The sequence below is a fragment of the Spermophilus citellus genome (assembly GCF_964194105.1).
Source record: "Spermophilus citellus genome assembly, chromosome: 6".
Classification (NCBI taxonomy): domain Eukaryota; kingdom Metazoa; phylum Chordata; class Mammalia; order Rodentia; family Sciuridae; genus Spermophilus; species Spermophilus citellus.
This window is the reverse complement of record NC_138187.1, coordinates 152,875,373-152,897,480: the sequence shown is the minus strand read 5'-3', so window position 1 is coordinate 152,897,480 and position 22,108 is coordinate 152,875,373. Positions and strand designations below refer to the sequence as shown.

The 22,108-nt window shown below is 46.3% G+C and overlaps 1 protein-coding gene and 1 long non-coding RNA gene across 2 annotated transcripts in view; both read right to left on the bottom strand.

The window, feature by feature from the left end:
• The window catches only part of LOC308650944, a 902,096-nt gene that overhangs the window by 719,490 nt on the left and 160,498 nt on the right, over positions 1-22,108 (bottom strand). The window lies entirely within an intron of this gene.
• Positions 9,346-22,108, bottom strand: part of STX6 (syntaxin 6) — a 39,900-nt gene continuing 27,137 nt past the window's right edge. Inside the window, exons 7-8 of the mRNA XM_081297514.1 lie at positions 19,888-19,982; positions 9,346-9,905 (exon numbers count right to left, since the gene is read on the bottom strand). Coding sequence (XP_081153640.1) covers positions 9,829-9,905; positions 19,888-19,982 — 172 coding nt within the window. The 3' untranslated portion in view covers positions 9,346-9,828. The remainder of the gene's footprint in view (positions 9,906-19,887; positions 19,983-22,108) is intronic.

The following is a 22,108-nucleotide window of genomic DNA, read 5'->3' as shown; positions in this document are numbered from 1 at the left end:
AGCAAGAGTGGGAGCCGTTTATTGTAAGACAGGAGGGGTATATATACATTCCACACAGCTTATCTTAATTAACATAAACTAGATACAGCAGTCAACCAATAAGGAATCTCCGCACTTAATGGCTCGCTGGCGTTACTTCACAAACCACTCCCTCTGCAAAATGCCAGGCGCCATCCTGACTTGTTTACAGACTCTAACATTTATTTTTTTATTTTGAGACGAGGTCCTACGTTGTTGAGTCTGGCCTTGAACCTGCGATCCTTCTGCCTCAGCCTCCGGGGTGGCTGGGATTACAAGTGTGTGCCACCATGCCTGGCTTAGTCTCTTAAGATAATTCTGCCGGGTAGGTCTTACTTACTGCCTTCATTTCACAGGGATGGAGAACCAAGTTCAGGGGCAATGGCCAGGCTCTCCTCCCCTACCCCTGTGATTTGGGACCCATTCTTCCTACTGCTGTGCCCCCTCCCCAGGCCAGAATAGCCTAGAAGGAAGGGGAAAGGCACCCAGGACAGTGGGTGGGAGGCACCAACTTTGCTTCAGTGACCCCTCAGGGTGAAATAATGCCGGGCCTGATTGTGTGCTGGGAGGGACTCCGGTTCTTCCAACCTCCTGCCTGCTGCTGCCATTTGCTCTGCATGGGGAGCTGCTGACACGGAGGCCCAAGGCCTCCTCACAAACAGGACCCTCAGAACCTTCCTGGTTTATTACCAGGAGCCAGGCCTGGTGCCAGGAGAGAATGGGGCCCTGCCAAAGACACCCAGTCAAGCACAACATGGCCACACAGCCTGGGCTGGGCAGCAGAGGTCCTGGCACCCCGTGGCCCTGAGGGAGGGCCTGCGAAGGCGGTTTGGGGGGAGGTGCGGGTCTTGTCAGGGAGTGGGAACTTAACTGCAAGGACGAGGCCTCAGGACAGAAAATCCAGAGCCTGTGTGAAGGTTGGGTTTCCCCACATAGGGTGACCCATGTCCCCAGAGGCTCACAGGATGCACCTGATATTGGGAACACACAGAACAGAGAGGCACCAGCGTTAGCCTCAGGCCTGTCAGTCTTCGCGTGTGAGTGAGGGGAAGGAAGCAGTTCAAAAGCCACCAGGAGAAGCCGCCTGTGTCTCCTGGCGCCGGGTGCAGCCAGAGGGAGGAGGGAGTTCTGCTGAGGCCTTGCGACCAGGAGGGGACTGTACAGGCGGCAGCAATCCCATCCTCCCTCCGGAGGCAACTGTGAGTCGCATTGGCACAGCAGAGTGTCGCCGTGAGCCTGGGCAGAACGAAGGACACAGGACGCACCGCTGCCTCCAGCCTTTGTCCACACCACGCTCAGCAACTTCTCCGCCTCTACTCGCGGGTGGCAGAGAATGCCACGGCCTTTCTGACAAGGCCACTTCCTTGAGGTGGCGTCTGGGCACAGGCTGGCTTGAGCCGCTGAAGTCAGAGAGGGCGGGTCCTCATGGGTTTTGTACGCCCTTGATCGCCAGCAGCACTGCGGATGCCCAGGCCCGGATGAGGAGGACCCCCCTTTGCCCTGGAGGAAGGCACAGTTGGGGGCAAGAAAGGGACAGACGACCCCAGCACGGTGCCTGGGTATGCTGAAAAGCGCTGGGGACAGGCGCAGAGCCAGGCTGGGAGGACGCAGCTGGCCTGGGATGGGAAGGTTAATGGGGCGACCTCAGGCCCTATGTTTGTGTGGCAGGAGCCCGGGGACCCAAGAATGAGCTTTAGTGCATGCAGTGTCCCCATATCTCAGGGGAGAGAGGGAGCCACAGGCATGGCTTGAATTTTGGAAACCAAAGTAAACCTGGGAATCTGGGGACTGTGCAGTCACTGTCCACCCCACCCCCTGCCTGCCAGCCTGCTTCAGGCTGCTGGGACACAGCCCTGAATCCCTAGGGCAACTCTGGGGGTGAGGGCAATACAATACTTACCTTGGAGTTAGTCTGAAGAAGGAATCTGAGACACAAAGGTTAAATCACTACCCAAGATCCAAGATCCACAGCAAATAATTGCGGAGGCAAGATTCAAACCCAGTGGATTGCACCTCAACCGGAGGATCACAGAACATTGCCTCCCTCCACCTCCTCAGCCTGACAAACCCACATGTGGATGGGCCAAAAGAGCAATGCTGGAGGAGACTAGCACTTGACCAAAAGAAAAAAAAAAAAGGTGGACAGAGGCTGCAGAACAGAGCAGCTGGCCTAAGGCAAGGGCAGGTTCCGCCCACTCTGGTTGAGCTCTGGGGAGCTGAGGAAACCTCCTAGGCCTGGTCCCCAGGGAAAGACAGCCTAGATTCCCATCACCGAGAAGAGGTGCGGGACTCAGGAGTGGTGCAGTTGTCATGCCTGTGGACTTCCTAGTCCTCTGAGCGGGCTCCAGGTTGGGGATTACCAAGTGGGCATTTAGGGGCAGGGCTTCATCCCATTCACTTACTGTTCCCTTAAATGCTTATTGGGGGGTCTTTGCTGGGGTGTCCTTCCCCTTGTCTACCCACCACCACCTGGCAGCCTTCAAAGAGATTATGCTTCCTGTCTCGGGGAGCACCTAAGCATGCCGACTCTGGCCCCCTCTCATTAATTTCCATAAGATCTTGTGCCCAGGGCTCTGTATAGTGACTCTCTTTAGGTCAAACTTACCTGCCAACAACTGGACTTCCCTGGTCCATCGGCCCAACTCATTTTCACTGCTCCCCCAATCCCCAGGCGAATTCTAGAGCTATTCAAAAGGCCCGGCTGTCATTGAATCCCCTTCCCTTCCTTTCCCCTCCATCCTCCGTGAAGCTTCTTTCCCACAGAGCCAGAGCACCTGCTTAGAAATGGCACCGCCTTCCTTGGCAGGCAGCTCTGCTCAGCTCTCTCAGGCTGTGGGTTTGGCCAGGTCGGAGTGCAGGCCCTGAGGAAGGGGCTGCTGGGACTGGCTCGGATACTCAGCCTGTAAAGCCAGGGCTTAACAGCTGCCTGCCAGTCCTGGAGGGTACTGCCGGCTGTCCTGTGGATGCCTGGCCACCCGCTGAGCCTGCCTTTGTCTCAGCCTTCTGCAACCTGGGCTCAGGCCCCTACTCACAATGTGGAACTGCCCTGAGGGCTCTGGCCAGGTGCCAGGCCTGGGGAGCAGACTGTTTTGCTCTGGGGTGCCCGCATCCCCAGCTACAGCTGTGAGAAAAAGGCAAGCCAGCATGCCCCAGGCCACAATGGAGGCACCAAGGCAGGAGGCCCCATTCTATTGGGGACAGAAAGGCTTCCCTGGAGAGCCAGCTCCATGCCCTGTGGCCCCCAAGCTCACCAGCCTCCACCCGCTCCAGAGTTAACTAGGAACAAGGAATGCTGGCAGGAGCCGAGCTTCTGGCAGCCTTCAGATGCCAGTTTTGGTTCTCATCCTGGGCACCCAAGACGTCTCTAGGCTTTTCTGGGTTTATACAATAGAGTTTGGCTCACTTATTTTGCTTAATTCTAGCCAAATAAATAAAAGCTTCAAAACGTGTTATCAGTTAGGATGACCTGCCCAAGATCCTGGACCAGGTCAGCAGATTTCTTGACTCTACAATGGGCTTAAAAAAATTGAGACATGGTCAAGTCCAAGGCAACTGGTATCCATGCTATATCCCGGCACTGCTGAGTTCTACGCCTTAATCCTCCACTAATGTGCACAGCGGCTTTGATGCCTCCTCCCCCTTGGCTCTGTGCAACCACTGCTCAAGTTAGAAGGATGGCTGAGAACCGCCCCCCACCACTGAAATCAGTCTCAAGGAGGAAAAGGTCAGACCTGGGTTCCAAGTCTCTCTTGTGCTTACTGTTGTTTCGTAGTTACTTCACACCTTACTTTTCAGGTGTAAAACAGGTCCCCACAGTGTGTACCTCATAGGTTGTGAGAATTAAGGGGAAACTATAGCCTTGCTGAAAAGACCTGCCAGGTCACCAAGTGCCACCCAGAAGTACTAGCTCTTTAGATAGAAAATCTGAGAAACTAGCTCCTAAAAAAGACTGACGAGCCAGCACTCCAGTAAGGGGGAAGGAAAGGGGACCCGAGTCTCTTTAGTTCTAGTCTCTGTGCTGCCCACACTTTGTCCTACAGAAACCCCATTCTGGCACATCTTGAATGTGTGGTGTGGCTGGAGTCCCAAGCTTGGCCAGAGGAAGCAGAGTTCCTACTTCCCATCTTCCTGCAGCTGCCCACTGCCTGACCCCGCAGCACAAGTGGGTGTTCATCAATGGGGGCAGGAGAACAGGGGCCTGTGCTTGGATATGAAAAAAAAAAACAAGAACAAAAATGAGAAACAACGACAGAACACCCGAGACAAAGTTTAAGGTCTCTCCATTTCTCTTTAATACTGAACAATATTTTTCATACAGTTGTAACATGATCTCAAGAGAAGTAAGAAATATTACCGATAGACTTCGGGGTGTAAAAATATCACTCTTAAGGGTGGCTAGTTGAGTTTTTGTTTTACCCAAGTATATTTTTTCAAGTTTGCAGTGTCATAAATTTTAGGATTACAATCAAAGCTGTAGATGATGTTTTATTTTGCAGGGATGCTTTCCTGTAGCCTGAAGTCCGAGATCCTGTGGCAGTGGTTCTCAAACTCAAGCATGCACTGGAACCCTCTGGACAGCTTGTTAAGACAGTACTGACCTCCAGACTTGCCGATTCAGAAGGTCAGAGAGGGGTCTGGGAATGTGCATTCTAACAAGTTCCTGGGTGATGCTGTAGCCACCCTGGTCCCATACCACCTCGGAGGGCCACATATAAAGGAAACAAATCTAGCTGTGGTCAAGGCTGAGTAAACTTCCAGCCTCTGGCTCTGGCCCCTTCTCACCATCTCAAGGGAAGCTGCTCAGGTGTCTGCAGTTCTAACCTGACCCCATTCCCTTAGTGTGCACCTTCCAGTTACTTAAAATTAAAATGCTGCAAGGTTATTTATGCGTGGATAATATATAATGATTGATTTCTGCTGAGCTTTGCCTATCTCTAAATCATACTTATTTCTAATAACAAATAAGCCAAGGAAAAGGCCATTTCCACTTACAAACTTGGAACCCATCATCATTTAGAGCTGGGGTCCCTTGGTCCTTCCCTCAGTGGCTTCTCGGCCCCCTCACCCTGGGTACTCTCTCAAGTCTGTCCGTGGAGAGCTGGGCCCACTCTTGGCCAGTTACAAAGTCATCGCAGGAGCTTAAAAGCAGTTCCAAAAGCTTCTCTGGGGTCCCGGCTGTCCTCTCCTCATCCCAGAGGACAGGACACGCACTGTTTGCTGGGGATAGAGACATTGGCCTCTCCCAAGCTGGACCTTAGCTCGGGGACACACCTCCCACTCACAAACGGCGTCTCGGCGGGATCAGCCCTGAGCTTGATCCCACCCCAGGGCTGCAGCTGCCACCAAGGCCAAGGAGCAGGGCCTGAGAGAAAACGAGGAAGCTGACTGGCCTTATTTTAACATCCCCTGAATAACCAAGTGGCTCGGAGTTTGACAGCTCATGACCTTAAAAGAAAACCTAATACCATGCACTGTTCTCAGGAAGGTCTGGCTACAGTCAGCAAACTAGGGCCAGGAGATGTTCACGTGAAGCCCAAGCAACAGGCAGGCGTTCAGGACAACGCGGTCTCAGCACAGTGAACATCTACACAGCCACAGGGAGGGCATCTCTGGACAAAGGTCACATCCAGAGGAAAAGAGCACCACGTTAGTTTATGGCAGAGGGAAAACAAGTTTTTTCCTCTTCAACCACTTCCCCAACAGCTGAATTAGTGAAGAGACTGCAGTATACAAAGAGCTCCCAAATATGTCTAGGTCACTACAACCTGGCCTCGGTGCCACTGGAACTTTCAGAGCTTCTGTATTCAAAAGGAAAAAAAAATCACATAGTCTACAGCGAAGTGATGTGCACAAGTCAGTATCCAATGACCTCTGTCACCAAAGTCAGCCTCAAGTGCCGTAACTTGTTCCACAAGCTGTGCGGGCGCCCGGTGGCCAAGTCCAGAATGCAGTGCACCCCCATGCACACTGGGGTGAGCTGTTATTGTTCATCTGCAATAAGATCACACTCAGTGATCCCAGGCCCCTCTGAGTTGACCCTCTAGAGAGTACAAGGCAGGTCTGCTCTGTTGGCATTTCTCTGCCTGAGTCACCAAGCACCAGGCACAAGGCTCACTCAGGGCTGCCTGGGGCTGAGGGGCAGCTCTACTCCCTATAACACTCTTGCTTTTTGGATCCAACACCAGAGGCAGTTCCCAGTGAGCATTACCAAGAAAACAGGTGACAGTGGCACCCATGTTTACAAACAGCTGACCAATGTGGCCACACCAGAAAAAGACCATTTAAGCATATTTTCTGAAGGCTGGGAGTTAGGGCAACTGGACATTAAAAGGAAGACCACCTCCTCTTACCAGGCTATCCGGGGATTCAACTTGCCTGACTGGGAAGGAAGGCCCAGGAGGAGCAAGGTGCCTAGCAAGGCCTCTCATCGGGTCCCATTTTTAGTGCCCCCTCCACGGCAATGGAGGGGGAGATACATCTGAGAAGCGTTTGGTTCACCTTCTCTCTAGGCAAAGAACATTCCTTCGGGAAAAAAATATTCTTGAAAACTTGGGAGGGAAAGAAATGCCGGTGAGAAAAAGAGAACTACAGGCTGCACATTCCATGTTTTAGCGTGTGGTTTCCAGACAGCCACTTGTTTTGCTTACAAATTCACCTTGTGGTACCAGGTGGAGCTGAACAGTGCACCATCCACACAGCTGAAATGCAACTCACGGTCGTCATTTGATTTCTTGATCTTCATATGCTCTAAATTCTTCAAAAAAGTAACAGGCAATAGATGTCCCTCTGGTCTCACTTTATAGCCAGGGAAATTACCAAAAGAAAAATCTTGGCTCCACCACCTTTACTTACAGAAGGTAAAATACTTAACAGAGACAGATTTCTGTTGGAGTTAGACTCAATTTCTTTTCACAGCCCTTAATCTCACGAGGTGAGAAGGCATGGAAGTTGCCAAGTTGTTGGCTACCAGACCCATCAGTCTGTTTAACTCTGGCTAAGAGCAGAGAATAATGGGCAAGTTACCAAGTTTCCCCCTTCAGCTCTGGTGTGAATTCTGAAGTTGTGCAAGATCCTCATGTAACACACACACACACACCACTGCAATTCCATTTGCCACACAGTCCAAAGCAAACGTAGCATTGTGATTTTTCACAGTCCTCACAAAGACAGGAACACAAATTAGAGGACTAGAAACTGAAGGTGTTTTGGTTTTCCAGCTGGACTCCCCCTCGGGCCAACTCTTGGTGGTCCATTCCCACCTGGCCTCCAGACCGGTCACATAAATGTTCCTCTCACAAACATAGATGTTTTTGAGCTCTCTGAGCTTCTTCTCTCTGATCCACCGCATTCTGCCTCGTGTGGAGGCTGAAGGGAAAGAGCCCAGGCTGCCAGCAGGAGGCACTCACAAGCAGCGAGGGTGTCTCTATGGCTCCCCCCCCCCCCCCCCCCCGACCCTGGGACAGAGTGAAGGGAACACTTAGGTTATCTCCATCTCTGGGGAAGAAATATTTGTCCTTGAAAATAAATGTAGGCCCCTGGCCTCTGCACTTCACGGCCAGTGTAGGAGTCTGTGTGGAGGCCCTTCCAAGGAAGGCTGTTCTGCGGGGACTCTCAGCCGGCACAGCAGGGTCAGGCTGGCTCTAGGTCGGTCTAAGGTGGGAGTGGGAGTGCCCTGCAGGGGGAACCTGTATTTAAGTTGATTCTCCCTCTCAACGTTCCCTACTCAGCTTCACCCCATCACGTCTCAGCCACCGTTCGGCAATCACCTTCCAACAGCGAGGTCAAAATGCCAATGCAAAAGAATGGAACAACATGCTGCCCGGGGCCACCACGCTTGGCCCTAAACTAACGGGAGTGTCTTACTCATTAAATGACCAGGCGTGTTCTACACAGGCCTTACTGTACTGACCAGGGTCTGGTGACAGCAGGAGAATAGAAAGGCTTTTGAACAGGGGACCTTGTCATTCTCTGAGGTGCTACTTCTCATAATGAGGAGTGAGCAGAACGGCGCTTAAACAAGGTCCCACTTATTTTTAACACAAGACTTCTTAATGCAAACCTAAGGACCATCCCTGGTCTAAGTTTATAGAAGACTATCTGAATAAGTCTTAAAACTTTTAAAACATAAATAACCTGATATCCTACCTTTGAAGCCCTTTGTAACAGTCTCTTTTTTTCCTAATTTAAAAAGAAATAACTTATTTATATATCAAAATTTGAGTTGAGTGTAAACATGGATGCCAACCACCCTTTCAGTTTTATAAATTTGCTTTTAGCTTTCATTAACAGGCAGATTTCCTTACCTACCATGCTCCTAAACAAGATAGAATATCCTTCTTTAAAAATTGTTACAAATATTTATTAAAAAGTGCAATTCAAAAGTTAGCTGGGCAAGCGCACTTGTTGCAAAAAATCACAAAAAAGGGGAACCTCCCCCCCAAAAACCAATCCACAAGAAATACACACAAAACAAGAAAAGTAAGAAAAAAATTAGGGTGTCGAGGAAAGCACGAAAAGACAAGGAAAGGAGGAGGCCAGGCTTCAACTCTGCCCGGGTGCTACTGCTCTTTCCAAGTGCAAAGGCAGCGGTGCCCAGAGGCCAGCAGCCCCCGGGGCCCAGCTGCGGCTCTGGGTCCAGCTGCTACTCTAACATCAGCTTATGCATCGGGGAAGCTATAAAAAATATCCTATATACATGTGCGCATTCGAGGCCTTTAAAGCCATCAGAAGCTTGAAGTGTAGTGTCTCAGCAGCTTCAGCTACTTAAGCTCAATTAAAGCATCTATCATTACATTTGGATTGGCTCAGTTATTAGAATGGATGATCCAGTCAAGCTGACATCTTCAGGAAGAAAAGAGTCAGGTTCACTTACCCGTCTTGCCATTACTCACAGGGTAAGGGAAATCTGGCCCAGAAATAGCCTTTTTGGGTCAAGATGGTTTCTGCGTAAATGTAATAAATGTACTAACCACTCCAACCCCATCCCCCAATGGAGAGTGCCACCAGAATAAAATAAGTGTCAGTGAGGACAAGCCAGCATCCTAATCCGTTTGAGTGCATTTCTGCACTGTTCAGCAATGATGTATTCAAAGGTTCCCCTAAAAATGTAAGTTGCACCTCTGGGAAGAAGCCCCGGGACAGCAGCGTGCGAAGAGCAGGTCTGGCCCCCCCCTCTGGAGACACCGTCACCCCTTCCCTGGGCTGCGCCACAGCAGGTCCTGCTGCGCCTTTTAATTGCTCTTGTCCATTAAAGCCAAAGGCTCTTAGCGACCCCAAGCCCCAGGGTGTCTCACTGTTTCCATTAGTTTTCCCACCACACAAAAAAAGCACCTGGAAAAGCAATTTTATCTCAGCTCTGATCCCTGAAAAATGAAACATGGCATTTGCAGTCACAAACTGCTTCTGAGCCTTTTGTCCTCGTCAACAACCAGCTCTCGGGGAGTGAGAAACGCTCTAGCGATGGGAAACGGCCCGCCCAGGCCGCCTCCTCGACAGGGATCTTCTGATGGACAGCAGAAGGAAGGAGCTGCCAGAGACGGGCGAAACGGGCTCTGCCGACCCTTCCGGGCGACTCAGTCCCTCCTTAGGGAGTGGGGTCCAGCAAGGCAAAGCAGTGGCTAGTGGCCCCCACACAGGACGGGCAGCAGGGGTGTCGTCCGACAGGAGTGCAGTCCCTCTTCCTCTTCTCGCCAGTCCTGCCAGCGCGGAAGGGAGGGGCGTCTGGCGGTGGAGTCGGGAGGAGTGTGTGCCCAGGGCACTGCCCCTGCCCCGGCTCCCGAGCAGGAGGAACCCGGGCCACGGGCGCCACTGTCACAGCACCAAGAAGAGGACCAGCACGACCAGCAGGATGGCGAAGAGGACAGCGATGGCACACCACTGGCGCCGATCTGAAAGGCAGGGCAGGAAGATTAGCCCTCCTGGGGCTCTGTGCCCCAGACACGGGTGCAGGGATCAAGGCAACGGGGCAGAGGACCTGGACCCTGCCTGGGTGCCTGGGATGCTAATAGTGCTCTGGCCTTGGGCTGCGCTTAAGGCTCGTCCACAGCTTTGCCAGTCCCCTGAACATGGGCCTGGTAATAAGTACGTGCTCTGAGTCCAAGTCTTTAATTAAAATCCGTGGCTCTTAGCTTTTTTCTGGGGGTTAGTACGTCCCTGGAAAAGGTGCTGGAGTTGGCATTACAGATCAAAGCCTGTCTGCTTTAATCTCTCACCAAAGTCAAGTCATTTAATTCAACAATGATCATGCTCTTTTCTCAATGAGAGGGTGGAAGGGAGATGAAAGCTACTGCTGGTCACTTCAGGAAATGAACAGCTGAAAAAGCTGCTCTCCAGTGAGAGAGTAGAATTAATTTCACACCATACCAGTCAAGGAAGACGTAAGATTACTTACCAGTGACTGTGATAAAGTAATTTATATGGCTCATCTGCAAGTTCAAGTGGAATGCCTTTTCTGAAACCTTCTACACTGCCAACAGGTTAGAACTGCAGGCACAGAACACGGACCCAAGTCCCTCTCAGTGGCCGAGAGCAGGGAGGGAGCAGGCCAGAAGAACCCGGGCAGGCCAGGGAGATGGGAATTGACCAACTCCAATTCTAACCTAGGCTTCCTCAGAGCCTAACTATAATTTTCCTGTGTCACCTGGATAACTCCAAGTGTGGAAATGACTTAAGATAAAACAGCAAAGACGCTATCCATGAAAGAAAGAATTGATATCGGGACTTCACTAAACTTAAAAACTTCTGCTCTGTGAAAGACACTGTCAAGAGAACGAGACAAGCCACAGACTTGGGATAAAAAAATTTGCATAAGACACATCTGGTAAAGGATTGTTATCCAAAATGCACAAAGAGGGCTGGGGTTGTGGCTCAGCAGTAGAACACTCACCTAGCACATGTGAGGTCCTGGGTTCAATCCTTAGCACCACATAAAAATAAATAAATAAAATAAAGGTACTGTGTCCAACTACAACTAAAAAATAAAAATTAAAAAATGCACAAAGAACTTCTAAAATTCAACAATAAGGAAACAGTCTGGTTTAAAAAAAAAAAAAAAAAAAAAAAGCAATAGACCTCAACAGGTACTTCACCAAAGAAGATAACTGGGTGTCTTTTCATTCAACATCAGCTGTTATAAGGCAACATGGCAAATCTAGACAACAATGAGAAATCGCAACCCCATGTCAGAATGGCCAAAACCAAAACATGAGAATACCAAATGCTGGCGAGGCTGCAGAGCAATAGGAGTGCCTGGTGGAAACGCAAACTCGGGCCGCCACTCTGGAAGACAGTTCACTGACTTCCCACAAAACCAAACATACTCCTGCCATAACCATGAAGCAGTGATGCTCCCTGTTATTTACTCAATGAACTACAAGTCCCTACAAAAATCTGCACACGGATGCTTATAGCAGCTTTATTCATAATTGCCAGACTTGGAAGTAAACAAGACGTCCTACAGCAGGTGATGCCTAAGTCAAATTAGTGCCCCATTATCCATAGTTTTGCTTTCCACAAATTCAGTTACCTCAAGTCAACTGTGGCCTGACAACCTTAAATGGAAAATTAAAGACATGAACAATTCATACGTTTTAAATTACAGGTATAGTGGCACACTCCTGTAATATCCCAAGGACACGGGAGGCTGAGGCAAAAGGATTCCAAGTTAGAGGGTAGCCACAGCAATTTAGTGAGACCCCAACTCAAAATAAAAAATAAAAAGGACTAAGGACACAACTCAGTGATAAAGCAAAGAGTTCAATCTCTAGTATCAAAAACAAAAACAAAAACAAACAGTTTTAAATCCCACTGTTCTGATTTCATGATGAAACCTCATGCCATCCTGCTGTATATCTTGCCCAGGGAAATGCATTACTCCTTTGTCCATCATATCCACACTGTATATGCTACCCTCCTTTAGTCACGTAATAGCCATTTTGGTTATCAGAACTGTAGTATCTCAGTACTTGTGTTCAGATAACCCTCCTTGTAGCAGCCTCATGTTATGTCACATTGCCTGTGTCACCCACCTCACTTCATCGATCATATAGGCCCGTATCATCTCACATCACTGTAAAAATGGTGAAAACCATACAGAAATTTTTTTTTATTGGTTGTTCACAACATTACAAAGCTCTTGACATATCATATTTCATACATTACATTCAAGTGGGTTATGAACTCCCATTTTTACCCCAAATACAGATTGCAGAATCACATCGGTTACACATCACATTTTTACATACTGCCATATTAGTGACTGTTGTATTCTGCTACCTTTCCTATCCTCTACTATCCCTCCTCCCCTCCCCTCACATCTTCTCTCTCTACCCCATCTACTGTAATTCATTTCCCTCCATGTTTGTTATCCCATTCCCCTCATAACCTCTTATATGTAATTTTGTATAACAATGAGGGTCTCCCTCCATTTCCATGTGATTTCCCTTTTTTTTCTCCCTTTCCCTCCCATCTCCTGTCTCTGTTTAATGTTAATCTTTTCTTCCTGCTCTTCCTCCCTGTTCTGTTCTTAGTTGCTCTCATTATATCAAAGAAGACATTTGGTATTTGTTTTTTAGGGATTGGCTAGCTTCACTAAGCATAATCTGCTCTAGTGCCATCCATTTCCCTGCAAATTCTGTGATTTTGTCATTTTTAGTGCTGCATAATACTCCATGGTGTATAAATGCCACATTTTTTTTATCCATTCATCTATTGAAGGGCATCTGGGTTGATTCCACAGTCTAGCAATTGTGAATTGTGCTGCTATGAACATTGATGTGGCAGTATCCTTGTAGTGTACTCTTTTAAGGTCTTCAGGAAATAGTCCGAGAAGGGCAATAGCTGGGTCAAATGGTGGTTCCATTCCCAGCTTTCCCAGGAATCTCCATACTGCTTTCCAAATTGGCCGCACCCGTTTGCAGTCCCACCAGCAGTGTACAAGAGTACCCTTTTCCCCACATCCTCGCCAGCACTCACTGTTGTTTGACTTCATCATGGCTGCCAATCTTACTGGAGTGAGATGGTATCTTAGGGTGGTTTTGATTTGCATTTCTCTGATTGCTAGAGATGGTGAGCATTTTTTCATGTACTTGTTGATTGACTGTATGTCCTCCTCTGTGAAGTGTTTGTTCATGTCCTTGGCCCATTTGTTGATTGGGTTGTTTTCTTATTGTCTAGTTTTTTTAGTTCTTTGTATACTCTGGATATTAGGGCTCTATCTGAAGTGTGAGGAGTAAAAATTTGTTCCCAGGATGTAGGCTCCCTATTTACCTCTCTTATTGTTTTTCTTGCTGAGATTCAGTTTAAGAAAGTCCCATTTGTTGATTCTTGTTATTAACTCTTGCGCTATGGGTGTCCTATTAAGGAATTTTGAGCCCGACTCCACAATCTGTAGATCGGAGCCAACTTTTTCTTCTATCAGACGGAGAGTCTCTGATTTGATATCAAGCTCCTTGATCCACTTTGAGTTGACTTTTGTGCATGGCGAGAGGAGGGGATTCAGTTTCATTTTGTTGCATATGGATTTCCAGTTTTCCCAACACCATTTGTTGAAGATGCTATCCTTTCTCCATTGCATGTTTTTAGCTCCTTTATCAAATATAAGATAGTTGTAGCTTTGTGGATTAGTCTCTGTGTCCTCTATTCTGTACCACTGGTCCACCCGCCTGTTCTGGTACCAGTTCCATGCTGTTTTTATTACTATCGCTCTGTAATATAGTTTGAAATCTGGTATCGCTATACCACCTGATTCACACTTCCTGCTTAGAATTGCTTTTGCTATTCTGGGTCTTTTATTTTTCCATATGAATTTCACGATTGCTTTGTCAATTTCTACAAGAAATGCCATTGGGATTTTGATTGGTATTGCATTAAACCTATAGAGAACTTTTGGTAATATCGCCATTTTGATGATGTTAGTTCTGCCTATCCATGAACAAGGTATATTTTTCCATCTTCTAAGATCTTCATCAACTTCTCTCTTTAGGGTTCTGTAGTTTTCATTATATAAATCTTTCACCTCTTTTGTTAGGTTAATTCCCAAGTATTTTATTTTTTTTGAGGATATTGTGAATGGAGTGTTTTTCCTCATTTCCGTTTCAGAAGTTTTGTCGCTGATATACAGAAATGCCTTTGATTTATGTGTGTTGATTTTATATCCTGCCACTTTGCTGAATTCATTTATTAGTTCTAGTAGTTTCTTTGTAGACCCTTTTGGGTCTTCTAGGTATAGAATCATGTCATCCGCAAATAGTGATAATTTAAGTTCTTCTTTTCCTATTTTTATGCCTTTAATTTCTTTCGTCTAATTGCTCTGGCCAGTGTTTCGAGAACTATATTGAATAGAAGTGGTGATAGGGGGCATCCCTGTCTTGTTCCAGATTTTAGAGGGAATGCCTTCAATTTTTCTCCATTCAGAATGATGCTAGCCTGAGGCTTAGCATAGATAGCTTTTACAATGTCAAGGTAAGTTCCTGTTATCCCTAGTTTTTCTAATGTTTTGAACATAAAGGGATGCTGTACTTTGTCAAATGCTTTTTCTGCGTCTATCGAGATGATCATATGGTTCTTATCTTTAAGTCTATTGATGTGGTGAATAACATTTATTGATTTCCGTATATTGAAACGTCCTTGCATCCCAGGGATGAATCCTACTTGATCATGGTGCACAATTTTTTTGATGTGCCTTTGTATCCGATTCGCCAGAATTTTATTGAGGATTTTTGCATCTAGGTTCATCAGAGATATTGGTCTGTAGTTTTCTTTCTTTGAGGTGTCTTTGTCTGGTTTCGGAATCAGGGTGATGTTGGCCTCATAGATTGGATTTGGCAGAGCTCCCTCTTTTTCTATTTTCTGAAATAACTTGAAAAGTATTGGTATTAATTCTTCTTTAAAGGTTTTGTAAAACTCCGCTGCATACCCATCCGGTCCTGGGCTTTTCTTGGTTGGAAGTCTTTTGATTGCTTCTTCTATTTCATCTATTGATATTGGTCTGTTTAAGTTGTGAGTATCCTCCTGACTCAGTCTGGGCAAATCATATGACTTAAGGAATTTATCGATGTCTTCACTATCTTCTATTTTATTGGAATATAGGTTTTCAAAATAATTTCTAATTGTCTTCTGTATTTCTGAAGCGTCTGTTGTAATATTGCCTTTTTCATCCCGCCATACAGAAAATTTTGAGAGACCACAGTCATACAACTATTATTATAGTATATTTTGTAATGATTCTACTTTATTATTGATTATTGCTGTTAATCTCTCCAGTGCTTGATTTGAAAACTGAACTTCATCACAGGTGTTACATACAAGGGTAAACAGTGTATATGGGGGTTAGTACCATCCACGGTTAGAGGACCCCTGGGGGTCTGGGAACCTATTAAGGCAGGAATGACCTGTAAACTATGGTACATCCAGACAACAGAAAACTATTCAGTGCTAAAAGAGAAATGAACTATCAAGCCATGAAAAGGCATAGAGAAAACTTAAACGCTATTACTAAGAGTGAGAAGCCGATCTGAAAACGCTCTGCATATCTGACTCCAACTGTATGCACACTGGAAAAGGCAAAACCATGAAGACACTAAAAGGATCAGTGATTGCCAGGGGTTAAGGAGGAGGGAAGGATGAACAGGAATCAAAAATCAAAACCACACGAGCTTCCACCTCACCAATGACAATGGCTATTATAAAAAAGACAACAATGACAAATGGTGGCAAGGAGAAAAGGGGAGCACTCACCTACTGCAGGGAATGTGAATCAGCACAGCAAATGTGCAAATGGGAAGGAGGTTCCTCAAAAAAATTAAAAATAGAGCTACCTTGCAACCCCGCAGCCTCCCCTCTGGGTCTATGCCCAAAGGAGATGAAATCACCATGTTGAAAACACAGCCGCAAGCCCAGGGCACTGCAGCGCTATCCACAACAGCCAGACAGAGAATCAACCTAAACGTCCATCAACAAACAGAGATAAAGAAGATGTGGGACATCTGCGAGATCCAACACTCTTCAGCATGAGATCCTGCCTCTTTGGACCTGAAGGACACTATGCTGACTGAATAAGTTAGGTTCAGAGAAGTAAGCACTACATCACCTCACTCATATGTGAAATCTAAAAAAGATCTCATCACAGTAGAGGGTAGAACAGTGGTCACCAGAGAAAGAGTGGGCGATGGGAGAGGTTGGGCAACAGGGACAAGGTTGTACTGTTTGGCAGGAGAACTAAGTTCTGGGGTTCTACAGCACGGAGGGTGAATAGAACTAACAACAGTGCATCACACAGCTCAAGAGAGTAGGGAGAGAGGATTGTGAATGTACCCACCATAAAGAAATAACCCCACTTCAAGGTGATGGACATGCTAAGCACTGAGGGGACTCACTACCCCAGGCATATGACAATCGAAACATCACACTGTACCTTGTAAATATGTACAAATATTATGTATCAATCAAAAGTTAAAAGAAAGAAGAAATTTTAGGGTACTGAAACTTCTGTATACGATAGTGGATACAAGTCATATTTCTGTCAAAATCTGCAGAATGAACACCAAAAATCACCCTAATGTAAACTATGGATTCTGGGGGTGATAATGACATCTCAACAGAGGTTCGTGGATTTTAACTAATGTAGCACTGTGGTATCAGAAGTCAAGAGAAGCTTGGTGGAGGGAGGAGGGGTTATAGGGGAAATCTTTGTATTTTCCTTTTCATTTTGCTGTGAACATAGAACTGCTTTAAAATATAAAGCTTATTGATTAAAAAAGAGAAACAAATATTTTCAACAATTTAAAACCACTCCCGTTAAATGGTTAGTTCATACTCTCACTGGGCAAAAACACAGAAGGTAACTGCTTCCCCTGCCCCAATCTCCACACACCTCCTGTGCGCAGGGTGGGTGGGCAGCACCAGGCCATCCTTGGTGCATGATTCCCAGAACCAACTCAGATTCCCAGTTTCTGGATTCGCATTAGCCTCTGGCCAGATTCCTACCCTCCCCAGTCACTTTCTTTTCTACAACCGCATTAAATAGGGGTTTTCCTCAAGTGAAAACACACAGCACAAGAGCTAGCACAGCCAGGCCTGCTCTTTTAAAGCCATTTTCCTTTGAAGTGGTTAAGCTGCTTCTCTGAGGCATGAACTAGGTAACTCCAGGGAGCTGCTGCCCTGGCGGACTCCTCCCAGCGCTTCTTGCAAGGCTTCAAGCACAGAAGGAAGGGGCAGAAACCACAGGGGCTTTTATGACCTCAAGTGAAAAGTTTAACCTATGTTTTCTTCTTTCTTCTTCTTCTTCTTTTTTTTTTTTTTTGTTGTTCATGCTATGCCCACACCCACACTGTACCCCTGAACTCTACCCCCAGCCCTCAATCCGCCTTGCAAGCACAGGGCCTGGTAGACAAAGGGGAATGAAGAGAAGGGAGGGGAGACGGACAGGGAAAGACAGCAGAGTGAACGGGACATCACTTTCCTGTGTTCATATGTGAATACACGACCATGAAACTCCACAACACGTACAACCACAGGAATGGGAAGTCATGCTCCATGTGTGTGTAATAAGTCAGAATACATCCTACTGTCACGTGTAACTAAAAGGAACAAATTAAAAATCAAAAAAAAAAATTAAGAGGGGAACAAAGGGAACTCCAAAGGTGGTAGTTCTGACTTCCCCTCTTGCTCTCCAAACACTTTCCTCTGTTAAACAGAAAAGATGAACGACAGAATGTTGGGAAGTAAGGTGAGTGTGTGTGTGTGGGGGGGGGGGGATTCTCAGTGTCACTTAAGAATATACTTCTCTGGCAGAAAAACGATAAAAGTTAGTGTTTCTCTTGAGTCATTCAAATAAGTGAGTGTAGACTCTGGCTGGGCTGACTTCTTCGCGAGCAGGGGTGAGAGCTCGGCCTTGAGCACTGTGGAGGTGTGTGCAGGGCTGCCTCATCACACTCTGGTGAGTAGATCTGATTTAAAAGCAGCGAGCGTCATCAAAAGTTAAGAGGGGAATAGAGGCAAGTACAAACTGCCTGCTCCACAAATTGGAGCAGACCCACCCGCGGGAGGCGGCCCTGGGGTGTTTCTCTTGGTAGTGAGCAAAGGTGAAAGGAAACAGAGGCGACCCATCCAAAGTGAAGAGCTTTCAGGACAACTGCTGTTTCCGGGCTCTTTTTCTTGTGCAAATATAATCAAAGTTCTCACTCTGCTTCCCAAACTTCCCCTTTGGAAGAAGACAGAATCAAGCACAAGCAAGACCAGTGCTGTTCGTACCCACAGAAGAGCTGACCACAGGGCGCTATTCAGACCAGGAAGGCTAGGGACAAAGACAGTGCATCTTTGTTCACTTGCCCTTCCCAACAGGGCTGGCGCTGAAGTAGCTACTTGACTTCACAACTAACACATACACTGGTGAGGGGCCGCTGTTTAATCTGCTTGTATAATACTTCATTAAAACTTTTTTTTGTTTTAAGTGGAGAGTGGGAGAGGAGAGAACAGAGGGAATAAAAAAGAAGACGCTGCCAGCCTTTCTCTAGGCATGTGACCGATGCACGAAGCTGATACTGCTGCCGTTTATACACAGCTGCAGACAAGGAAGAGCCTGCTCTAAGCAGAAAAATACTTGCCCCTGGAGAGAAAGAAGGAAATAACTAGATTTCCCTTTGTTTTGGATTTGACAGGTCCTCTGCTTCCTAGGACCATCTGGTGCCTTAGGTAATTTTTAAACTTTTCATAAGTACTAATATGTAGTAGACAATGTTAAACACTTCTATATTATTAAATTTCACTTAATCCTCACAAGTACTTAAGAGGTAGGAATGAACCCTTTTTGGGGTGGGGGGCAGGCTGCTGAGAATCAAACCCGGGGCCTTGCACATGCTAGTCAAGTGCTCTGCCGCTCAGCTGCATCCCCTGCCCTCAGCCTATTTTCAAAGATAAAAACTGAACCCAGAGAGCCGTTATGTAACCTGGCTATGCCTTAAACTGCTGCAAAGTAAATGCGCATGTGTACTTAGGGCTTATGTGTCACATGCACCTCATAGCAAGAAATTAACAGAAGAATGAGGTGTCAAGAAACAGGAGCTTGGGGCTGGGGATACAGCTCAGGTGGTAGAGAGCTTGCCTCGCATGCACAAGGCCCTAGGTTGGATCCCCAGCACCACAAAGAAAAAAAAAGAAAGAAAAAGAAACAGGAGCTTCTAATGGGTTCTGTGGTCCACAAACACTAAAATTACCTCAGGGAGTCTCTCCAACCACCAAGCCACCTCTACCAGATAAAGATGATGTTGGAGATTTTTATTGTTTGTTTGTTAAATATATTACTTCCCAGATAATAGAGGAGGTGGTTTCTAGTAGTCAAAAAATATAAAGCATCATTGGAATATATCTTCCTACCCAGTAACCGATTTGAAAACTGGTACTCCTTCGTCCTCATCCTCTGGTATAAATTTGCTAGGACATTTCATTGTGAATTTAAATACAACAATTTAAATTAAATCTACAAGGCCATCTTACTCTGACATAGTAGACATTTTTCTATCAGTGAAAGAAAGTTCCTAGAAAATAACTGGCTTATTTATTGCTTTAAGTAAGTTCCCTATTTTGGCAAGGAAATAGGAAAAAAAAAAAAAAAAAGGATTTCATAATTACAAAGAAAGTTGCCCCACTAAAAGAAAAACCACCAAACGTTGCAGGGAGGGTCACAAGGCCCTTTTCCCAAATTAGGGGTACAGGCAGAAGATGAGGCCTCTGTATTCCTGTCTTTTATTCTCTGATCCTAAGGCACCTCAAACAAATGTTCCACAGGAAAGGGGTCTGCGTGGACATACCTGTGAGGGGACCCCAGAGCACTTCGGAATTAAATATGGATTCATGAGATTTAAACATACATACCACTGGTCATGTGAGACACTTTTGCAAGTTTCTTCATCACATTGTCTAGCCGAGACTGAGTGCTCTCCAACTCGTGAGAGAAATCATCCAACATGCTAGAAAGAGAAGCAGAAGGTTGGTGATACGCACAAAAGGTTGGTGATACGCAAGGCACTGACCATGGAATTACATCAGGATCTAGGTTCCATTTCAGCCAACTTAAAACAGGCCACACTGGGATTCAGTACCCAGTCTATTATTCAAAAATCCTTGGGACAAGACATGCTTCTTTTGATTTTGGAATTCTGGGAGTTTATAAAAAGATAAGTTATGTATGTACTATTAGTCAACATCCCCAGCCTGGTCTGAGGCATGCCCCCCACCCCCATAATCAACACATTTTTTTTCATTTTTTTTGTAGTTGTAGATGGACAGCGTGCCTTTACTTTAATTATTTATTTTACGTGGTGTGAGGATCAAATCCAGTGTCCTACACATGCCAGGCAAGCACTCTGCCACTGAGCTACAGCCCCAGCCAACACATTTATACTCTGTGGAGAAAACTATGAAAATTCACAGGTGTAGTCAGTTCAGACGAGGTTTTCTGTAAGATGAGCATGCTGCATATTAAAAAAGAGAAGCTTGATTTTTAGAGCTTTCTAGATTTCAGAACAGCAGGTACGGTAGCGTGGACCTGACTGCACAATACTACAAACTTACTGGCAGGGCCACAGGGCAAAATGCAACTCTGAGAAGTCAGACAGCCAGGCTCTGTCCTTCCACCTTGGTCAAGGTACCCGACAACTTTGGGGGGACTGTTTTCTCACTTGTAAAATGGGGTGATCCTACCTCATGGGGTACTTGTGAAAACCATATAAAATAAATACAAAAGCGCTGTGTGTCAACAAGGGTTAAGGAATGTACTTTAATGAGATATATTCTCCCTTAAATCCCTCTTTGCTTGATCATAATCAGAAAGCGTTGGCACCAACATCCCTGAGGGGCATCACCCCTCCCCTACTCAGGGAGCCACAGTTTCCTCCAGGAAAACCAGCTCCAGGAGACACTTTCCCTATTTGCTGGCCAATGTGCAGCAGGGAAAGCAAACACCAAAATCCGGTCCTCTTACTACAGCAGTGCTTCCTCCATCGATCACCACACGTTCCAGACCTCTTAGCTGTTGATTAGCCCATGATTATTCTGAGGCTAGAATTAACACACCAATTAGTACCAGGGGCCTGACTACAAAGGCCTTCTTAACTCTGACAGTGTCACTGGCAGCTAGAAACTGTTGGTCTTGGTGTGTGCCCAGAAAGGACACATGACAGTCCTGCAGGACTGAGACCGTCAACTCCTCATTAAGTCAATTACTAAATAAACTCCACATCAACAACTAAAGAAATTTGTGTTCCTTACCTGAATTCTCAAACTACAACATTTTTAGCTCCTCTGAGAGCCTGGCAGCACTGCAGCCCTGCAGCTGGCAGGCCTCTGTGGGCAGGGCCCAATGCTGAAAAACAAGAGCTACCTTTGTGTGCTGGGTACGACTTCTCTCACTGAGACAAAGCAGGCACGCCGTTAACCTTTAGCCAAGGACACCCACGGGCCAAGCGTCCAGTCCTGCTCTAACTCAACGCCCACCAGCCGAAGGGCACTGTGGCACACATGACATTTTACAATTTCCAGGAGCCATGTTTAAAAAATAAAAACTGCTGAAATTAAGGGGCTGGGGTTGTGGTTCAGAGATAGAGCGCTCGCCTAGCATGCACAAGGCACTGGGTTTGATTATCAGCACCACATAAAGTGAAATAAAAATATTGTGTCCACCTAAAACTAAAATATAAATTTTTTTAAAAACTGCTGAAATTAACTAATAATCTTCTCTGTCTATTCCAATATGTGTAAAATATTACCATTTCAACATATCATTAATGAAAAAATTACTAATAAATTATTTTATACTTTTTTCACCTCAAAATCCACTGTGCACTTGACTCCGAGAGCACACCTCCATCTGACTGCTCACACTTCACCTGCTCAACAAGCACATGTGGGTGTGACTCATGCTATTTTACTGGCACCATCAGCCAAGATTCAGGTTTTTTCCTTTTAATTTACTTATTTTTACCAGAGTTAGATACATACCTAGTTTAAAGAGATAACTGGTCCTAAAGCCTTTTTACAAACACCATGGTTGTTTTCTGTTCCCCAGGGCAGGTGCTTCCACCCCCTCATAGTCTTC